Consider the following 15638-nt stretch of genomic DNA (forward strand, 5'->3'; position numbering starts at 1 on the left):
TCTTCTTCACAAACAAGTACTCTTTGATCCAGTGACACTGACATTTTGGCTGTTCCCTAAATAAAACCATGTCCTGGTTCCAGATATTTTCTCTGGCTATCCCTTAAAGCTGGAATGCTTGTCCATCCTCTGTTCTACCACTGACCTCTCTGGCTTCCTTTAAGTCTCAACTAAAACCTCATCTTTTACTGGAAGTTATTCCTAGCCCCTGTTATTTCTTATTTATCCTATATCTAACTAACTTTGCATATATTTGTTGCAAACTGTCCACTCCCTCTCCCACCCTAAGCTGCAAGCTCCTTGAGGGCAGGGGCTGGTTTGACATCGTGACTGATGTACTTATTACACACACATACACAGGAATCATCTGCATAGAGTTGACAATTGAAAACCAAAAAAGGAACAAGAGAGTTGTTAACTACAAGTGAGGAAAAGTCCTTTATCAATGCAAGCAACTTAACATTCTTAGTCCTGGGAGAGGTTAACTGACTTGCCCTAGGTCACACAGCCAAGGTCTGACAGAAGTAGAATCCAGGTCTAGATTTCAGAGGTTACTACACCTATTACACTACAACATTCTGTCTTCCTTAATGTCAATGGCAGCAATCAACAGCAGCAGCAGCAGCAACAACATTTTCATTTGATAGATGATGAGACTAAAGAAGTTATTGGGGGGGCAGTGCACAGCTAGGTGGAGCAGTGGATAGAGCACCAGCCCTGGAGTCAGGAGGACCTGAGTTCAAATCCAACCTCAGACACTTAATAATTACCTAAGCTGTGTGACTTTAGGCAAGTCACTTGCACAAACTTAAAAAAAAAAAGAAATTATGGGCATACAGTCAATGAACAAAAAAAGTTATATTCAAACTCTAGACATCTAACCATGTTCTAGGCTCTGGACAATCTCACCTTCAAGGTCAGGTGAAATGGAGGTGAGAGTGACAAGAGAATAGGCCTAGATGAAAAGCATGAGCTGGCATGTGGAAGATTTTGACTCCTGAGTTGGTTCTGTTCATTTTTAGCTATGGGCAGTCAGGTACATTGCTTCAGGGCCTCAGTTTTCTTGGGCGTAAAAAAAGAAAAAGTGATCTTAGATTTCCCCCTCACCCCCACCTCCATCTAGATCTGTGATTTTACTAATCTATTCCTTCTACTGAAGCACAGTTCAAATGTAACAGTATCTTACTTATTACTAGACCAGAAATTCTCAAACTTTTTAGGTTCAGGATCCCTTTACACGCTTAAAAATTACTGAGGATCCCAAAGATGTTTTATTTTGATAGAGTGCATCAACCAGTATTTACTGTATTAGAAATGAAAATATTTTAGTATTATTATGAAAAGTTTTGACCTTTCAGATACTCTAAGAAGGTCTTGGGCACCCCCCAGGATTCCCAGATCTGGGAAGTATTGCACCAGACCATAGATTAGGAGCTGGATGGACATTAAAGATGATCCTTTAAGGTTCAGCTGTAACTCTAATATTATATGATTTTCTGACTCCCTGGTCCTGTTATCCTTCTCTGATTTCTTTCTTTAATCACCAGCACTAAGTCTCTCTTTAATGGAATATTTCCCATGGCCAACATTTGATTATTGTGGTCATTTGCACTTCCTTAAACTCCCTTTGTGTGCACAAAAAAGCAAACAAAAAACTACCCAAGAGCAACATTAAAGGTCTGACTCTAGCCCACAAAACAACAAGGAAATTTAGACCCTTTGGCCCACCACATGCATAATTATAGATGGCTCTAAACTTGTGTTTAGTGAATAGGCCCAGCTCTGAAACTACCCTATTCCATGTGAAGTGGTAATTGCAATTTTGCTTGCTTTTTCATTTTGAAGACTTCCTGGCTGATTTCTTATAACACATCTAGTTCCCTTTGTACCAAGATATAATTATCCCAATTCCCAAAGTGGCTAAGCTTATGACCCCAATCCTAGTTAGTTTATCAAAGGCAAAATGATCAAATAAAAAAAAGCTTTAAACCACATGTTGAAAAAAAAGTAAATTGGCTTTTCTGTGTGCCCCAAAGACCACCACACTCCAGAGTCCAGACATTGACCACATGAAGGAGTAAATTCCAAGAAGCAGAAGAGCCTATACACAAAAGACCTAGGCATTTCTAGAGAACTCTGCCTGGTGAAACATTTTAGGGTAGTAAACTACAATATAAATGCAAAATCATACATTTCCTAGAAAAACAAACACAATTGTCAATTAAATATGCTATCACTGCCACCCATGCCTTGATAGAACTCTGGAAAATATGATAGCATTTATGGGTCAAGTCGCAGCCCTGTGCCCTACTAAACCAAGATCAAAGGCAGTTTCTCCAACAACATTACAAGTCAGTTTGCTTTAGAGGGAGACAAAGAGAAGCACTGGATATTAATGAGAGTTTTACAGGAAACAGGTTTTTTGGGGAAGGCCAAATTAAGGCATTTTTTTTTTTTGCAAGGCAATGGGGTTAAGTAGCTTACCCAAGGCCACTAGGTAATTATTAAGTGTCTGAGGCCGGATTTGAACTCAGGTACTCCTGACTCCAGGGCCAGCGCTCTTATCCACTGCGCCACCTAGCTGCCGCAAATTAAGGCATTTATAAGAAACCCAATTAAGGGGTCTCCTATTGGACTCTCATAGGCACTACAGCTAACTAAAAAAATCCAAAGGAATTGCCAGAATCTGATAGAAAGAGATTTTTGCAGGATCATGTGTCAATTTTTCCAATGTCTCAGAATCTTTCCCACTGTAAATGGGGTACTGAGGGGAGGAATAGTAAGAACTACTTGAATTTTTACTTTATGGACAGTCAATGATCTCTTGGTATACCTGGACATTGAACAATGATGCAAATGTAAGTCACATACAAGTTTTTCTCCTCTATTTACAATAATGATAAACCAGGGGTATATGCCCTAGTATCAGAGAGTTCTTTGTCTTCTTTATGGTGTTTTCACATATACACCTCATTTAGTCAATTTGATGTGGTAGGCTCATTACCTACCCAGGTATATGTGGATTGATTTACATAGCAAAATGGAATGGAAAACAAGACTTACAAAAGCATTCTCCCAAAGGAAGAAACCACAAGACCATGAACTTCTCTTAATTAGTTCAAACTGTAAAATAAGCATTTCTTGAAACTAAGGATCTAAAACTGAATGTTTAAGTGTGTCAGTCCATGGCAACATTGAGAGACTGAAAGGGAGAATCATGAAAAGTTGTTCTACAACTGTGTGTTGTAATAATCAATGGTATAATAACCGTATCAAAATCTGTCCCAAGGATCAAGGTTCAAAGGGTAAAGTGAAAACTAAACTGAGGAGGAAATACAGACTAATTTAGATTTTTAGCCCTTGTCTAATTTTAAATGATTCACTTGTTCTCTCCTGTTTCCATCTTTGACTCTCTCTCTCTCTGAAGATGAAGGGGATATTCTTTCCCCCAAAATACCATGAAAAATCAGGTAGATCAAAGTAACCATGATATCATAAAACTATGCAAATGCATTTGGTCTTGACAGGTCCACAGTCTCCTGTTTCCCCTGCTTCCCAACCATGGCCTACTGGCCACACGTCCCTCTGAAGTATCTTCCCCAATCTCTCAAGCTTTATGGCAGTCCCTTATATAACAGACCAAGTTCCTGTTATGGAAACAGTAACTCAGAGCAGAGGGTCAGATAGAAAAGAAACCACAGAAATCAATGATTTCAACCTTTCATTTTAATAAGACCACCCTATTTCTATATTTTGATGGATGGGCCAAGTAAGCTGGCTCTGTTGAGCTTTGTTAGAAATTTCTGATATGAATAACACAATATTACAAAGTTTTCTTTGGTCCCTAAAGTCCCTTTTAAAGAAAAGTACCTGATTACTGTTTGAAATGCCAGTAAGAAGTGAGCTGATATCTTTTGATATCAAAAATCAATTTTTCTTCACTCCCCTAAGGATACAATACTTCCCCCTCCTAAAATCATTTATACCTAAGTTATCCACTCTAAAAAAGATGCCATCACAAAAGACTTAGTAGTTGAGAAAAGAGGCATATGAATGCTACCATTCATTATAAAATGGATATCAGTTCTAATGTTCCAAAGTTCTACTATTTACTGTGAAGGTAATTTCTGGCCACCAGTTCATTATAATGGTATTTTACCTGTGCTTTCTTACCTTGGCAGCTGAGTTGGAAACTCCATGGGTGACATTTCGTATAAGGCCCCCAACGTTTCCATACTTTATTAATCCAGTAACACCTTCAGATACATCATTCAGAAGCCCCATAGGATTACCAAGGAAATCAACTGATCCCAATATTCTGGCAGCTTGACTAAGGAGCTCCTTTGAAATAACAGTAGAAAAGAGAAACGTGATCACCTTCTGTTTAGATTTACTGTTTAGTGTTCCTAAGCTAAAATATGAGAAATGTAAAATTATCCTCTTATTCTTACACTATAAACATAGCTTCAGGGATGAGAAGGCCTTCTCCTTTCACGGTTCTCTTCCCCCCACCCCGCCCCCATTTTCCCTATACATTCTCAGCATAGAGATGATTTTGAATTATTCTTTGAAGTCATTTATTAGAATAAAATCAAATACCACATGGGCCTCTCAGAACACTAGAAGCATTTAATGTAGTTAGTGCCAGCTCTCCATGGGGGAATCAGTATAGAAAGATGCAAAGGTAAGCAAGATAGTGAGCACTCTTCCTAACCGGTGACTGAAAAATCACAAAATTCACTTCCATTTTAGGTCCTGATTCCATAGGATTCTGAATTTCACATTCCTACCCACCCACCCCCTGTCAGTCAAAGTTCTCTGATAATATCTGGTATTCAGCTCCCCCTATAGCTCAAAGAAAACACTACCAACTATACAAGATGCATTAAAAAGAAAAAGGAGAAAAAAGTTGATCACAAAAGGCCAACAATGGATTGACAATCTTATGGCTATGACAGCTGCTAAGTGTTACGTGATCCTCACCATTTGCTCACTGAGAACCTATGGCATTGTGTTTATTTGGTCTTAGACAATAAAAATGAAAGAGAAAATATACAACATGGTTTCTCCTACAGTATTTAATTCTGGAGTCAAGGTCTTAGAGATGGGTTTTTATGTTTTCTACTTTTACCCCTTGTCACTTTCCTTTGGACATCCAGTAGCCTTTTCTGTCAGGTAGAAGAATACAATATAAGCATGGACCTATGATTAGAACAGCTCAAAGCACCTACTGCCTTTGATACCACCATTCAAAATCTAGGGAAATCATCAACACTAATTGATGAACTAGAGGAGGGGAGATCATTACCTAATGTCTATGTCAGAGAATAAGAAAGTAATCCCATTATTCTTCAAGAAACAAATTTTGATGTGTGGCATATCAATAATGCCAGAAAATGTTTGATTATAAGTTATGATGGGTTTCTACTGAACTGCCTTGGCAATAAGAGCCTCCAAAATATTAAAGTGAAAATATGTTTTATATGTTCAATACTTACCTCTTGGAAGTGTTTGAGGACATCATTAATGATGAATTCCTTTGTCTCATAAGGGTGAACTCTGGTAAATGGGTCCAAATTGATTACAGCATCTTCAAATCGAATGAGTGGAAATCCCAAGGTACTTTTCAAGGCCTGATTAAAAAAAAAACAAAAACAAGAAATGACTTCTTTTATTCACAACTCTGAATTCTGCTGGACTCTAATTATGTCTCCCAGGAGGGTCACATGTCATATTAAATCTACAGCAAAAACATCACAGTGTTTCAGAGATCTCAGTGGCCTCCCTGCTCAGCCCATCCCTAAACAAGAATATTCTCCACAATACAACAATGAGAGGTTATTTTTCCTTGAAGTCATCTAGATAAGAGGAACCCACTACTTCAAAGAGTAGATTCTTACATTGTAAGATACCAGTAACTGGTTTTGACAAAATTTCTAATGATATCTTTTGCCTTTGTATCATTTTCATTTCCCAATATATCTTTTTCCCTTATTTCTTCATGAGAATCAACTCTTATAACTGAATTTTAAAATGAGGGGGAAAATACATTTCATCAAAACTAATACATTTGTCATGTCCAATTTAACATGAGATAGCACCCTATATCCACATCAGAAAGGAGTTATAATGTACTATCTTTTATTTGAGGCCAAATTTGACCATTCTGACTTCATGGAATCCAATTTTAATTCTTTTGCTGTTGCTGCTTTTTCCATGTATATGTTGCAGTCATTATGTTGTTTTTCTGGTTGGCTCTACACTGTATCTGCTCACATATAATTTTCTATACCTTTCTGTAGTCTGCATTTTCCTTAAGTAACACTTTATTTCATTCATGTACCACAACTTGTTTAGTCAGACTTTAAATCAATGAACATCTACTTTGTCTCTGCATCTGTGTTATATTAGAAGTGCTTTAAAATAAACCCTAATTTCTACCAAGTTCACAGGTCTAAAAAAGTCAAGATGTAACATTTTGGGCTATGGCCTTAGCTTACCTCACCAAACTTGGCTTGTCCTGACAGTATTCTTATAGAACCATGTCACAATTTTATGTGTCCTTATTTATCCTTCCCTGCTTCTCCTGTCCAATGTGCTCAGTACAAGCATGTCAAGAGATTTCATGCATGTACAAAAGACCTATCTTTTATTTTTTTCTAACTTCACCTTTTGCATCCTCTCTAAAACATTTCTGTGTCCTTTTTGGATGACTGTTTATGTTTTTCTTTGTATCCTCACATTTAATAAATGCTTGCTAATTGACTTCCCTTGAAAAACATCACATCTACACATTATTTTATACATTGTAGATTTATAAATGCCTCTTGCTTTTTATACTACAGTCACTTCTAATTACCATTCACCCTAACAGAATCCTCCCATTTCATAAAAAGAGTTCAATAAAACCAACCTATATAATGATATCTGGTAACTTCTCCAGCATTCAGTACCTGTTATTCCCTATATCCTTAAGGTCTTTAATTATCTAAGACTTTGAAATCTTTGGAAACCTCTTTCTAGATTCTTCTGATATTATTACCACTTGTTAGTCACCAGAAATGAGTAGCAATCTACAGATCTAACCAGTTTTAGGAAGTCCTTTACTATTTTCAGGCTTCCAAGAGAATAGGAAACCTTCCAATTGCTCCAATCCAGTGCTTCACACCTATGTGTTCTAAAAATATATCAGAGTAGAGGGGCAACTTGAGCAGAATTTTTCTTTAAACAATCAAGAAAATATATTAGGCACTTGTTCTGTACCAGATACTCTGCCAAACACTAGACAGACAGATAGAAAATTAAGAAGGAAATACTAGATATCCTGATATAAAGTAAAGGCAAGTTAATTTTGGAGGGGAGGCTCAAAAAGCTAGGGGATCGTAAAGTGCCTCCTAGTTCCTGAATTGAGCTTGAAGAGAAGTCAGAGATGTGAGGGAACTGCATCCCAAGCATGGACGATAGCCTGTATGATGGGAGATGTCCCACATGAGGCTGGAACACAGGCAAAGATGAACTTCCTTGTATATAGTAAAACTGCAAAGGCAGGTAGGACCCAGTCTGTGAAGGCTTCAAAATTCTACAAAGAGGATCAGGTAGAGAAGTGAAGAAGAGAGATCTTAGATATATACTTTAAGACTAATTACTTTTAAGGTTGTGTTGGAAAAACTAAAAGGACAGAGATCAATGAGGATGCTCTTGGAATGGTCCATGTGAAAGGTGACCAGGACATGTAAAGGGAAGGGGGAAGAACTCAAGAGATCTGTAGATAGAATTATCAAGATGTGGGGAATGCCTGGTCATGGGGTGGGCAGAGGGAGCAGGTGAGGAAGACACTGAAGAACTGGAAGGCCAAAATGAGCCCTGGACAGAATTGGAGATGAGGTAGGAGAATGAGTTCTGTTGGTAACAACTAACTTGAGACTCTCAGAAATGTCAGTGTTGATTCCAAAGCAGGTTTGGGGCACATGTAATCCTCTCCATTAATAACCACAGAGTGGTACCTTGGCTTCTATTAGTTATCTGACAAGAAAACATCTGACAGCTTTGTAACATTAAAGTTTTTAAACTGTACCAACAGTTGAACAACTTTGTACCCTGAAGTCCTCACTTTGCCATCCTAATGTACAGAGCACGTTAACTCTGTAGGTGCTAAAAGGCCTGCCTACAGATCACACTGAGCATCACTAATCAAAGTTGAAGACAGGAGACAGGTCTGATTTTCCTCATTTTCCAGTGGAAAAATTGAGGCTTAATTTTCTTCCTCAAGTCAGCGGGAAGCGAAGTCTTTAGGCAAATCCAATTCTGTTTTCTACTCTGATTCTTAGAGAATTATTTTTATCACAAGACAGGAAGTGAGATAAGGAACAACAGGCCAAAACATGAAAGTTATTTACTGTGACTTCCTCAAACCAAACACTGGAAGAGGAAATATATACAGTAAAGACTTAACCAAACACTTCAGTACTTCTATGGTACTGTAAAAATTCTTGGACCATCAAAAAATGTACTCACTATTTGTAAACCAATAAAGATTCTTTGGTCAACTCAAGGGCATACTCTGGCCCTGTGGTCCTCCCCCTTAACTGACTTGGGGCCACACATGCAAAGGTGCCAGGATGCATCATACTGGTATGAATTCTTCTGCCATCTAGAGGTCACTCAAATTACATTCCTGGTCAATTCAACTGCATGAATGATGGGGAGAGAGAGGGCTAAATAGGCCCTTTTTTATGCAGTAACCAATGACTAATCAAATACAGTAGTATACAAACCTGATGCTTATTTAAACAAGTAGCAGGCGGTTTCCTGTTATAAAATACTAGATGTTAAGAGAAAGCAGCTCTGTGCATACAGGTTCCTAATAAAACTAAGAAGCTGTCTACCTCCTACCTCCCCAGAAATGAATGCTTATGGAAGCCTTATAGGAAACTTTATAGTTAGGAGGAGAAATAGCTGCCCATATGCCATACAATTTGAGATCATGAGCTGGGCCACCTTCTTTCCTTTCTTAGTTTATTCTGGGCTAAACAAAACTGTCTGGAATTCATTCTTTAAAGGTTTATTTATGGTACATAGCGACTGTTTATGTGAAATGGGGTATTTGCCCATTTCCCTCTTGGGACAGTGTTTAAAACGGCAAGGATATTTCCCTCTCTTGCTCTTTCTGAAATACAATTAACAATGCTGGAACTTTTTTGTGAAAAATCTGGTTTTTATTTAGGGAAGGAAAGAAAAAAAGTTAAGGGTCTGAAATTTTCCAACAAATTATTTCAAGCCTTTGAGAAGACGCTTCTGAGCTTTTTTAAATAGTGTCTTTGTTTAAAACTTCCCTTAGCCCCCTCCTTCTCACCAACTATTTAAAACTGGATTTTCTTCCAAACTACATTGCTCAATTAAAGCTCTTCTTTTGTAACTCCTCAGAATAGATAAAGGCCTGTTTATAAGCTTTTATAAGTTGGGAAACACCTTTCATTTTCAATATCTGTGAAAGACTTTAGAGAGCCTCGGACTCCTTTGGGTTTTTCAATTATAGTATAAATTGATGGAAAGTACTAACAACTTTAGATTCCAGGAGGAACTATGGCATGGCCTAATTGTGGGAACTCAAGTTAAGTTTCTTGACCTCTCTAGGTCTCAGTTTCTCCTTTTGTGAAATGGGAATCAAAGTAAATAAATATCAGAATACTCTGAATTCTTCAGGAGATATATACTATATAATTAAACACTGAATCCAGGTGCATTGTAAATCTATATAGATCTGTCTCTGGGGTTGGCAACAACCCTACTCTGATCTAGAAAAGGGGTATCAGATTGAATAATCACATCGGAGTCACAGTTATTTTTTGATCAAACTATAATGATTCCTCTTCAAGATAGCATGAGACGCTATTACAAAGTACATGCTTTTAGCCATTACATATTCATCTATAAAGAGCACATTGCCTTCTTAGGAAATCCTAGCAAAACGATGTTACTATGTTTGAAATCTGAGATTGAAATGAGGCCATTTTATTAGTTCTGAGGCCTAGGAAGCAAAAACTCAGACCCAGTGCAGAGGAGACTTCTAGATTACTTGAAGTTCTAAATCTCACTGAACTCAGTGTTTAGCCTCATTCACACACACGCACACACACACACACACACACACACACATACCCCTCATCATATGATCCCATTTAACATGTTTACCAATGAATGGGGAAAAGTTTTTCAAAATATTCCTTCAGTATGACTTGGAGCCTAGATGGGACATTTTCCTAACTGTTGTCCACATTTTAATATTTATTTATAAAATTGTAATGCATTAGCAGTCTTGAGGAAAAATTTTCTGCTGGGATAAGTATCTGGATTTCCTACTAAGAGATGTAAAAAGAATCAGGAAGGAAATGCCTGACATCAGTTTGCTGGGAGAATGCCGAGATATCTGGGGGGAATATATACTTTATCAAGCAAACTCATTCTGAAAGGTTACACAAGTCAAGTACATACTTGTGTATGTTAGCAAGATAGTGGTTTTCCCATGGTTTTCCCCACTTCCATGTTCAGTATAAGCATTCATGGGAAAAGGGGAATAAACCAGATTAAGGAGCAGCACTGTAAGTCTCCTAAGGCACTATGCTTCCTCAGATGGCTGGAAGAAGCACGAATGGGTTCCTTGCCTTGGGCCCTCCAGAACTTGGGACATTTCAAAGTGTCACCCAAAGATTTCTGCTCCCTGGTGCAGACTGCCCGGGGAGTTAATGTGCTGCCCAGGAAAGAGGATTGAACAAGAAGATAAGAAATTTAGTTCACACTTTGGCATCAACACTCTGTGTACATTAGATAAGACAATGGGCCTCAGTTCTTTCATCTGTACAATGAAGCAAGGGTTAAATAATTTCCAAAAGTCCCTTCTAGTTTTAAAATTGTGATTCCATATGCTCCTAAGGGCAGAAGTCAAAGTTATGTATTTAATGGTTGATATAAAGAAGTTCCTTAAAATAAATGCTTTTTGATAATAATAATAATGATAATAATAATAATAATAATAAACCAAAGATGGTGCTTTGTTTATTTCCTGATGTAGCCATCGTATGAATGAGAAATCTACTGAAGTAACTCTCAGGTACCACCTTCCTATAAGAGACCACAAACATTTCTGGAAAGGAAGATACTAGAAGACAAAGCAGAGAGTTAATGTTTTTCCCATGGAAAAGTCTACTTTGAGACTCATCCACATAGTTGCCTTTTGGATACTAGCTTACCTTAAGATCTAAAGGAAGCTTATTGGAGGTAAATACACTCAGTTTGATCTGAGGTAGGCTGATTTTGAGATTCTCAAAGTAGTACCGGGTTGGTGTCCCCTCTTGTTCAATAGTCTTTTCGTGAAGATTTTCATCATAATTTTCCACTTCTGCAAGAAAAAGAACCACAGTTAGAACCTATTGAGATATTACTCACAGAGATACTCCAATTTACTGGAAAAAGGAAACTTCAACTCTTACCTATTGAAAGTAGTAAGCATAAGATTCTTATGCAATGAGCCTACACTCTAGGATGTCCTGTTGTACAATATTTCCTTAGTTTGGAGTTTATTGAGTAAGGGGTGACATGGTCAGACCTACTTTTTAGGAAATTCAGTTTGGTTGCAACATGTAAGATAGATTATGGTGGGAGAGCCTGGAGGCAAGCTGACCCACCAGCAGTTATTACTATAGTCCAGATGTGGGTTGATGAGGACCAACACCAGAGTGGGGGCAGTTTATAGGAGAGAATGAAGCATATTTGCCAGATGTTGAAAAGATGAAATCAACAGGCATTGGCAATAGGTTGGATATTCAAGGTGAGAGACTATGAAGAGTCAAGAATGAAACCTTAGGTTTTGAGTATAAGGGACTAAGAGGGTGGTGTCCTTGATATAATAAAGAACTTAGGAGTTGGGGGGAGACTTTAAGTTGAAAGAGAATGAATACAATTCTGGACATGTTGATTTTCAGTTGAAAGAGAATATGTACAATTCTGGTCATGTCTTAAGATATCCAGGTCAAAAGGTAGCTGAAGATGCAAGACTGGAGAGCGGCAGAATAGGTTAGGGTAAGAAAGGTAGATTTGAGAATTATCAGCATAGATATGGTAATCAAATATAAGAAAAGTTGATGATAACATCAAGTAGTACAGAAAAGAAGAGGATCCAGGACAGAGTCCAGTGGGCAGCTATGGTTAGACAGCATAAGCTAGATCAGGATCCAGCAAAGGAAACTGGGAAGGAACAGTCTGGAAAGCAGGAGGAAAACCAGGATACAGGGTATTCCAAAAGCAGAGAAAAAAGAAAGCATCAAAAGGGAAAAGGATGATCAACAGTATAAAAGGCTGGGGATGGCTAGGTGGTACAGTGGATAGAGCACTGGCCCTGGAGTCAGGAGTACCTGAGTTCAAATCCAGCTGCAGACACTTAATAATTACCTAGTTATGTGGCCTTGGGCAAGCCACTTAACCCCATTGCCTTGCAAAAAAACAAAACAAAACAAAACAGTATAAAAGGCTGTAAGGAGGTTGAATATAATGGGGATAGAGGAAAAGTCCCTGAATTTTATAATTAAGAAATACATAGTAACTTTGGAGAGAGCAGTTTTGGTGGAATGACTTTGAAGGTTGGACTGTAAGAAGTTAAGAAATGAGTGAGGAGATAAAATAAAAAAAAAATTCTCTAGTCTAGAAAGTATACTATAGTACTAGTAAATTTAGAAACTTTGAACTACAAGCAGGTCTTTCTTCCTAAAGGCATGTGTTTATTTCAACAGGTTAGCAAAGGCAGATTTTCTTTAATTCCAGAAGAGGGAAAAATAAATATATTCATTACCATTTACTTTGTTCATGAATCTTATCCATGCAGGTCTGAATGAATCCTGTTATTGGTCCTTTTCATTTTTGAAGGGGACTAATGACATCAGGGAGTGATATCTTATCTTACATGTGAATTGGGTTTAAGTGAAGTAGAGTTACACAAAAAGCCAGCCTCATTCTCTCTTTCAGAGTCATTGAAGTCCAGTAGCAAAACAAAAGTCAGGATAACTGGTGATGGTCAGTGATGCAGTGGCTGACCCTGGCATCTTTGATGGCTGGTCAAGTTCTAAGCACACAGAGTCTGCTTCGGCTGTCCTGGTTCACTAGAACAAATTTTTCTCATCTGCCAGGGGAAGGTTTGGGATAGACAGTCTCCAAATTCACTAACACGTTTAAGACCTGGGTTAGCTCATCTGCCAAAATGATTTTACTGGGATTTGGCTGCAATATATATGTGACAGCCTCTTGGAGTCACAGTTAGAGTTGGGTGACAGATGTACTGGCAGTTCTGAAAAGGGTTGGGCAAGCCCTCACAGCAGACATACTAGTTCTCCCTGTATACCCTATATACACTTAATATGATGTGATGAGACATAAAGTTAGTCATTCAATCCAATTTTCATTTTATATATAAGGAAATTGAGGCCCACATTAGCACAAGCACATGAGTCCCATTTGGATCTCTTGCCTCAGAAATGAATGGGATTGGGCAGCTATTTAATGCAAGTGATGTTGAAGCCTGCCTGGAAAGGCCCAGGAGAGAGAGATATAGCCCTGAGAAGCAGGGATGCTCTAATGAGGGAAAGGCTATAATCCTAAAGAACTCCCCTCAGAAAATAGATCCGAGGGTGGCTAGGTGGTGCAGTGGATAGAGCACCGGCCTTGGAGTCAGGAGTACGTGGGTTCAAATCTGACCTCAGACACTTAATAATGACCTAGCCATGTGGCCTTGGGCAAGCCACTTAAGCCCATTGCCTTGAAAAATCTAAATAAATAAATAAATAGATCCAGTAGATCTAGCATTTGCAGATGTTTCGTTACAATGATGTATTAGAATAGCATATCTAGATGAGCTGAAAGCAAAATTCTACATGAAAGAAGCAAAAAGAAACAGATAACTTATAAGCAAGGCCTTAAGGGATTGGCTCAATCAATACAAAAAAGCAATGAATTTCTATACACAGTCAGGGACTTTGTTGCTGACAATCATTACATTTGATGCTCTAATTCAGAGTCTGTGCACAAGCGTGAATAAAGAGCATCATTAAGTGCTTATGATATTATAGGCACTCCTAACCAATCTAGTTATTAAGTTCTTAAGCCTTAGTCACTCAAACATTTCTCTAGGATCCATATCTAGTCTAACTTGAGGAAATGTCATTGCTGAATTCTGTATGAATTCTGTGTGTCTGTTCATTTTTTTTTTTTTTTGGCTTTTTGTAAGGCAATGGGGTTAAGTGACTGCCCAAGATCTCACAGCTAGGCAATTATTAAGTATCTGAGGCAGGATTTGAACAAGGGTCCTCCTGAATCCAGGGCCAGTGCTCTATCCATGAACTACCACGCTGCCCCCAATATCTATCCACTTTTAAAAAGGCTTCTGAAACTAGGAGAAAAGTCCAAATAAGGATTTCAAAAGGACAAATGTCCACTTCTTTATATCCCATTATCCTTGTAGGTGTTTAGGCTCTGCAAATGTCTTACTCAAATAGAAAGTAAAGTAACTAGAAATTTAAAAATTACATTCAAATTTAGGGGTATAGATGCCAGAAGTTATGGGGTTGAGGGCATTCAAAAGTTTTCTTTTATAAGTAAGATCAAAAGAATTATCCAGGGAAACAAGGCATAGGGCTCTGATTTCTATAATTCACTTTGTTTAATAAACAGAGAATAGAAAACAAATGTTACAAAACTTTTGCTGTTATTTTAGATTAAAGTAATCATGATAGAGATGTAAAAAAAGTAACATTAAAATGGCTTCCATAATTTAACCTGAGGTTGTACCTGAGGTCCCCAAATGGATTGTCTTCTGCTACAATCAGAAGCTAGTTAGGGAATAATCATTTGCCATGGCATGTCATAACAAGCTTTAGAGATCAGGATTAAAGGTAAGGAGGGAGTGGCTAGGACAACAGGAAATTTCTCATTTCCACAAAGACAAAAAAGGGATGCCATTCTTGAATAAACACCGAGGCATTAATTAGAATTAAGCATTACCTGATTCTGCTTGGTCATAGCCGAAGAAACTTAACAGTTTAAGGAGCAGTTTCTCTTCAATTTGCACTGTGAACCTTTGAGCTGTGATCATCAGATGCTAGAGATAAACAAATCTTGATTTACAGTGTGAATAACAGAAGGGACATCCATCTGTACCATTAATAAGTCTCCAGTGACATGACATAATTTCTTTATTCACATGATTTCATAACCAGAGATATGCTGCCAAATTACTTCTGGCTCTTCTCTACTTAGCTACAATTAACCCCAAACTGCAGGTTTTTCATAAACATCTGATTGTTTGGTTCCTAGGGTAGCTGTATTGAGGTTTCAGATGCATTGTGACTGATGAGACTACAGTACAGTCTTTAGATGGATGGTAGCTAATGTCAGGTTCAGGATCACCGACTTCTCAGTCTCAGGCCCAGAGGCACTACTGACAACAAGAGCAGGGGATTGGCATGTGATCTTTCATACCAATTCCCCAGCAATGGGGATCTTAAATTTAGCTAGTCTTTCTGAAGATGCAGCTAGCTACCTTTGCAGCAAAGGATTGCCTCCAATGCTTCACATATTGCTCTGCACATATTATTCAG

At 38.0% G+C, this 15638-nt stretch overlaps 1 protein-coding gene across 5 annotated transcripts in view; it reads right to left on the reverse strand.

The window, feature by feature from the left end:
- The window catches only part of VPS13D (vacuolar protein sorting 13 homolog D), a 349290-nt gene that overhangs the window by 123391 nt on the left and 210261 nt on the right, over positions 1-15638 (reverse strand). For all 5 annotated transcript variants that reach the window (XM_074218409.1, XM_074218411.1, XM_074218410.1 and 2 more), the window contains 4 exons: positions 15043-15139; positions 11247-11395; positions 5499-5633; positions 4174-4341 (listed from right to left, as the gene is read on the reverse strand). In XM_074218409.1, coding sequence (XP_074074510.1) covers positions 4174-4341; positions 5499-5633; positions 11247-11395; positions 15043-15139 — 549 coding nt within the window. The remainder of the gene's footprint in view (positions 1-4173; positions 4342-5498; positions 5634-11246; positions 11396-15042; positions 15140-15638) is intronic.

Source organism: Macrotis lagotis, chromosome 1 (assembly GCF_037893015.1).
Source record: "Macrotis lagotis isolate mMagLag1 chromosome 1, bilby.v1.9.chrom.fasta, whole genome shotgun sequence".
Taxonomy (NCBI): Eukaryota; Metazoa; Chordata; class Mammalia; order Peramelemorphia; family Peramelidae; genus Macrotis; species Macrotis lagotis.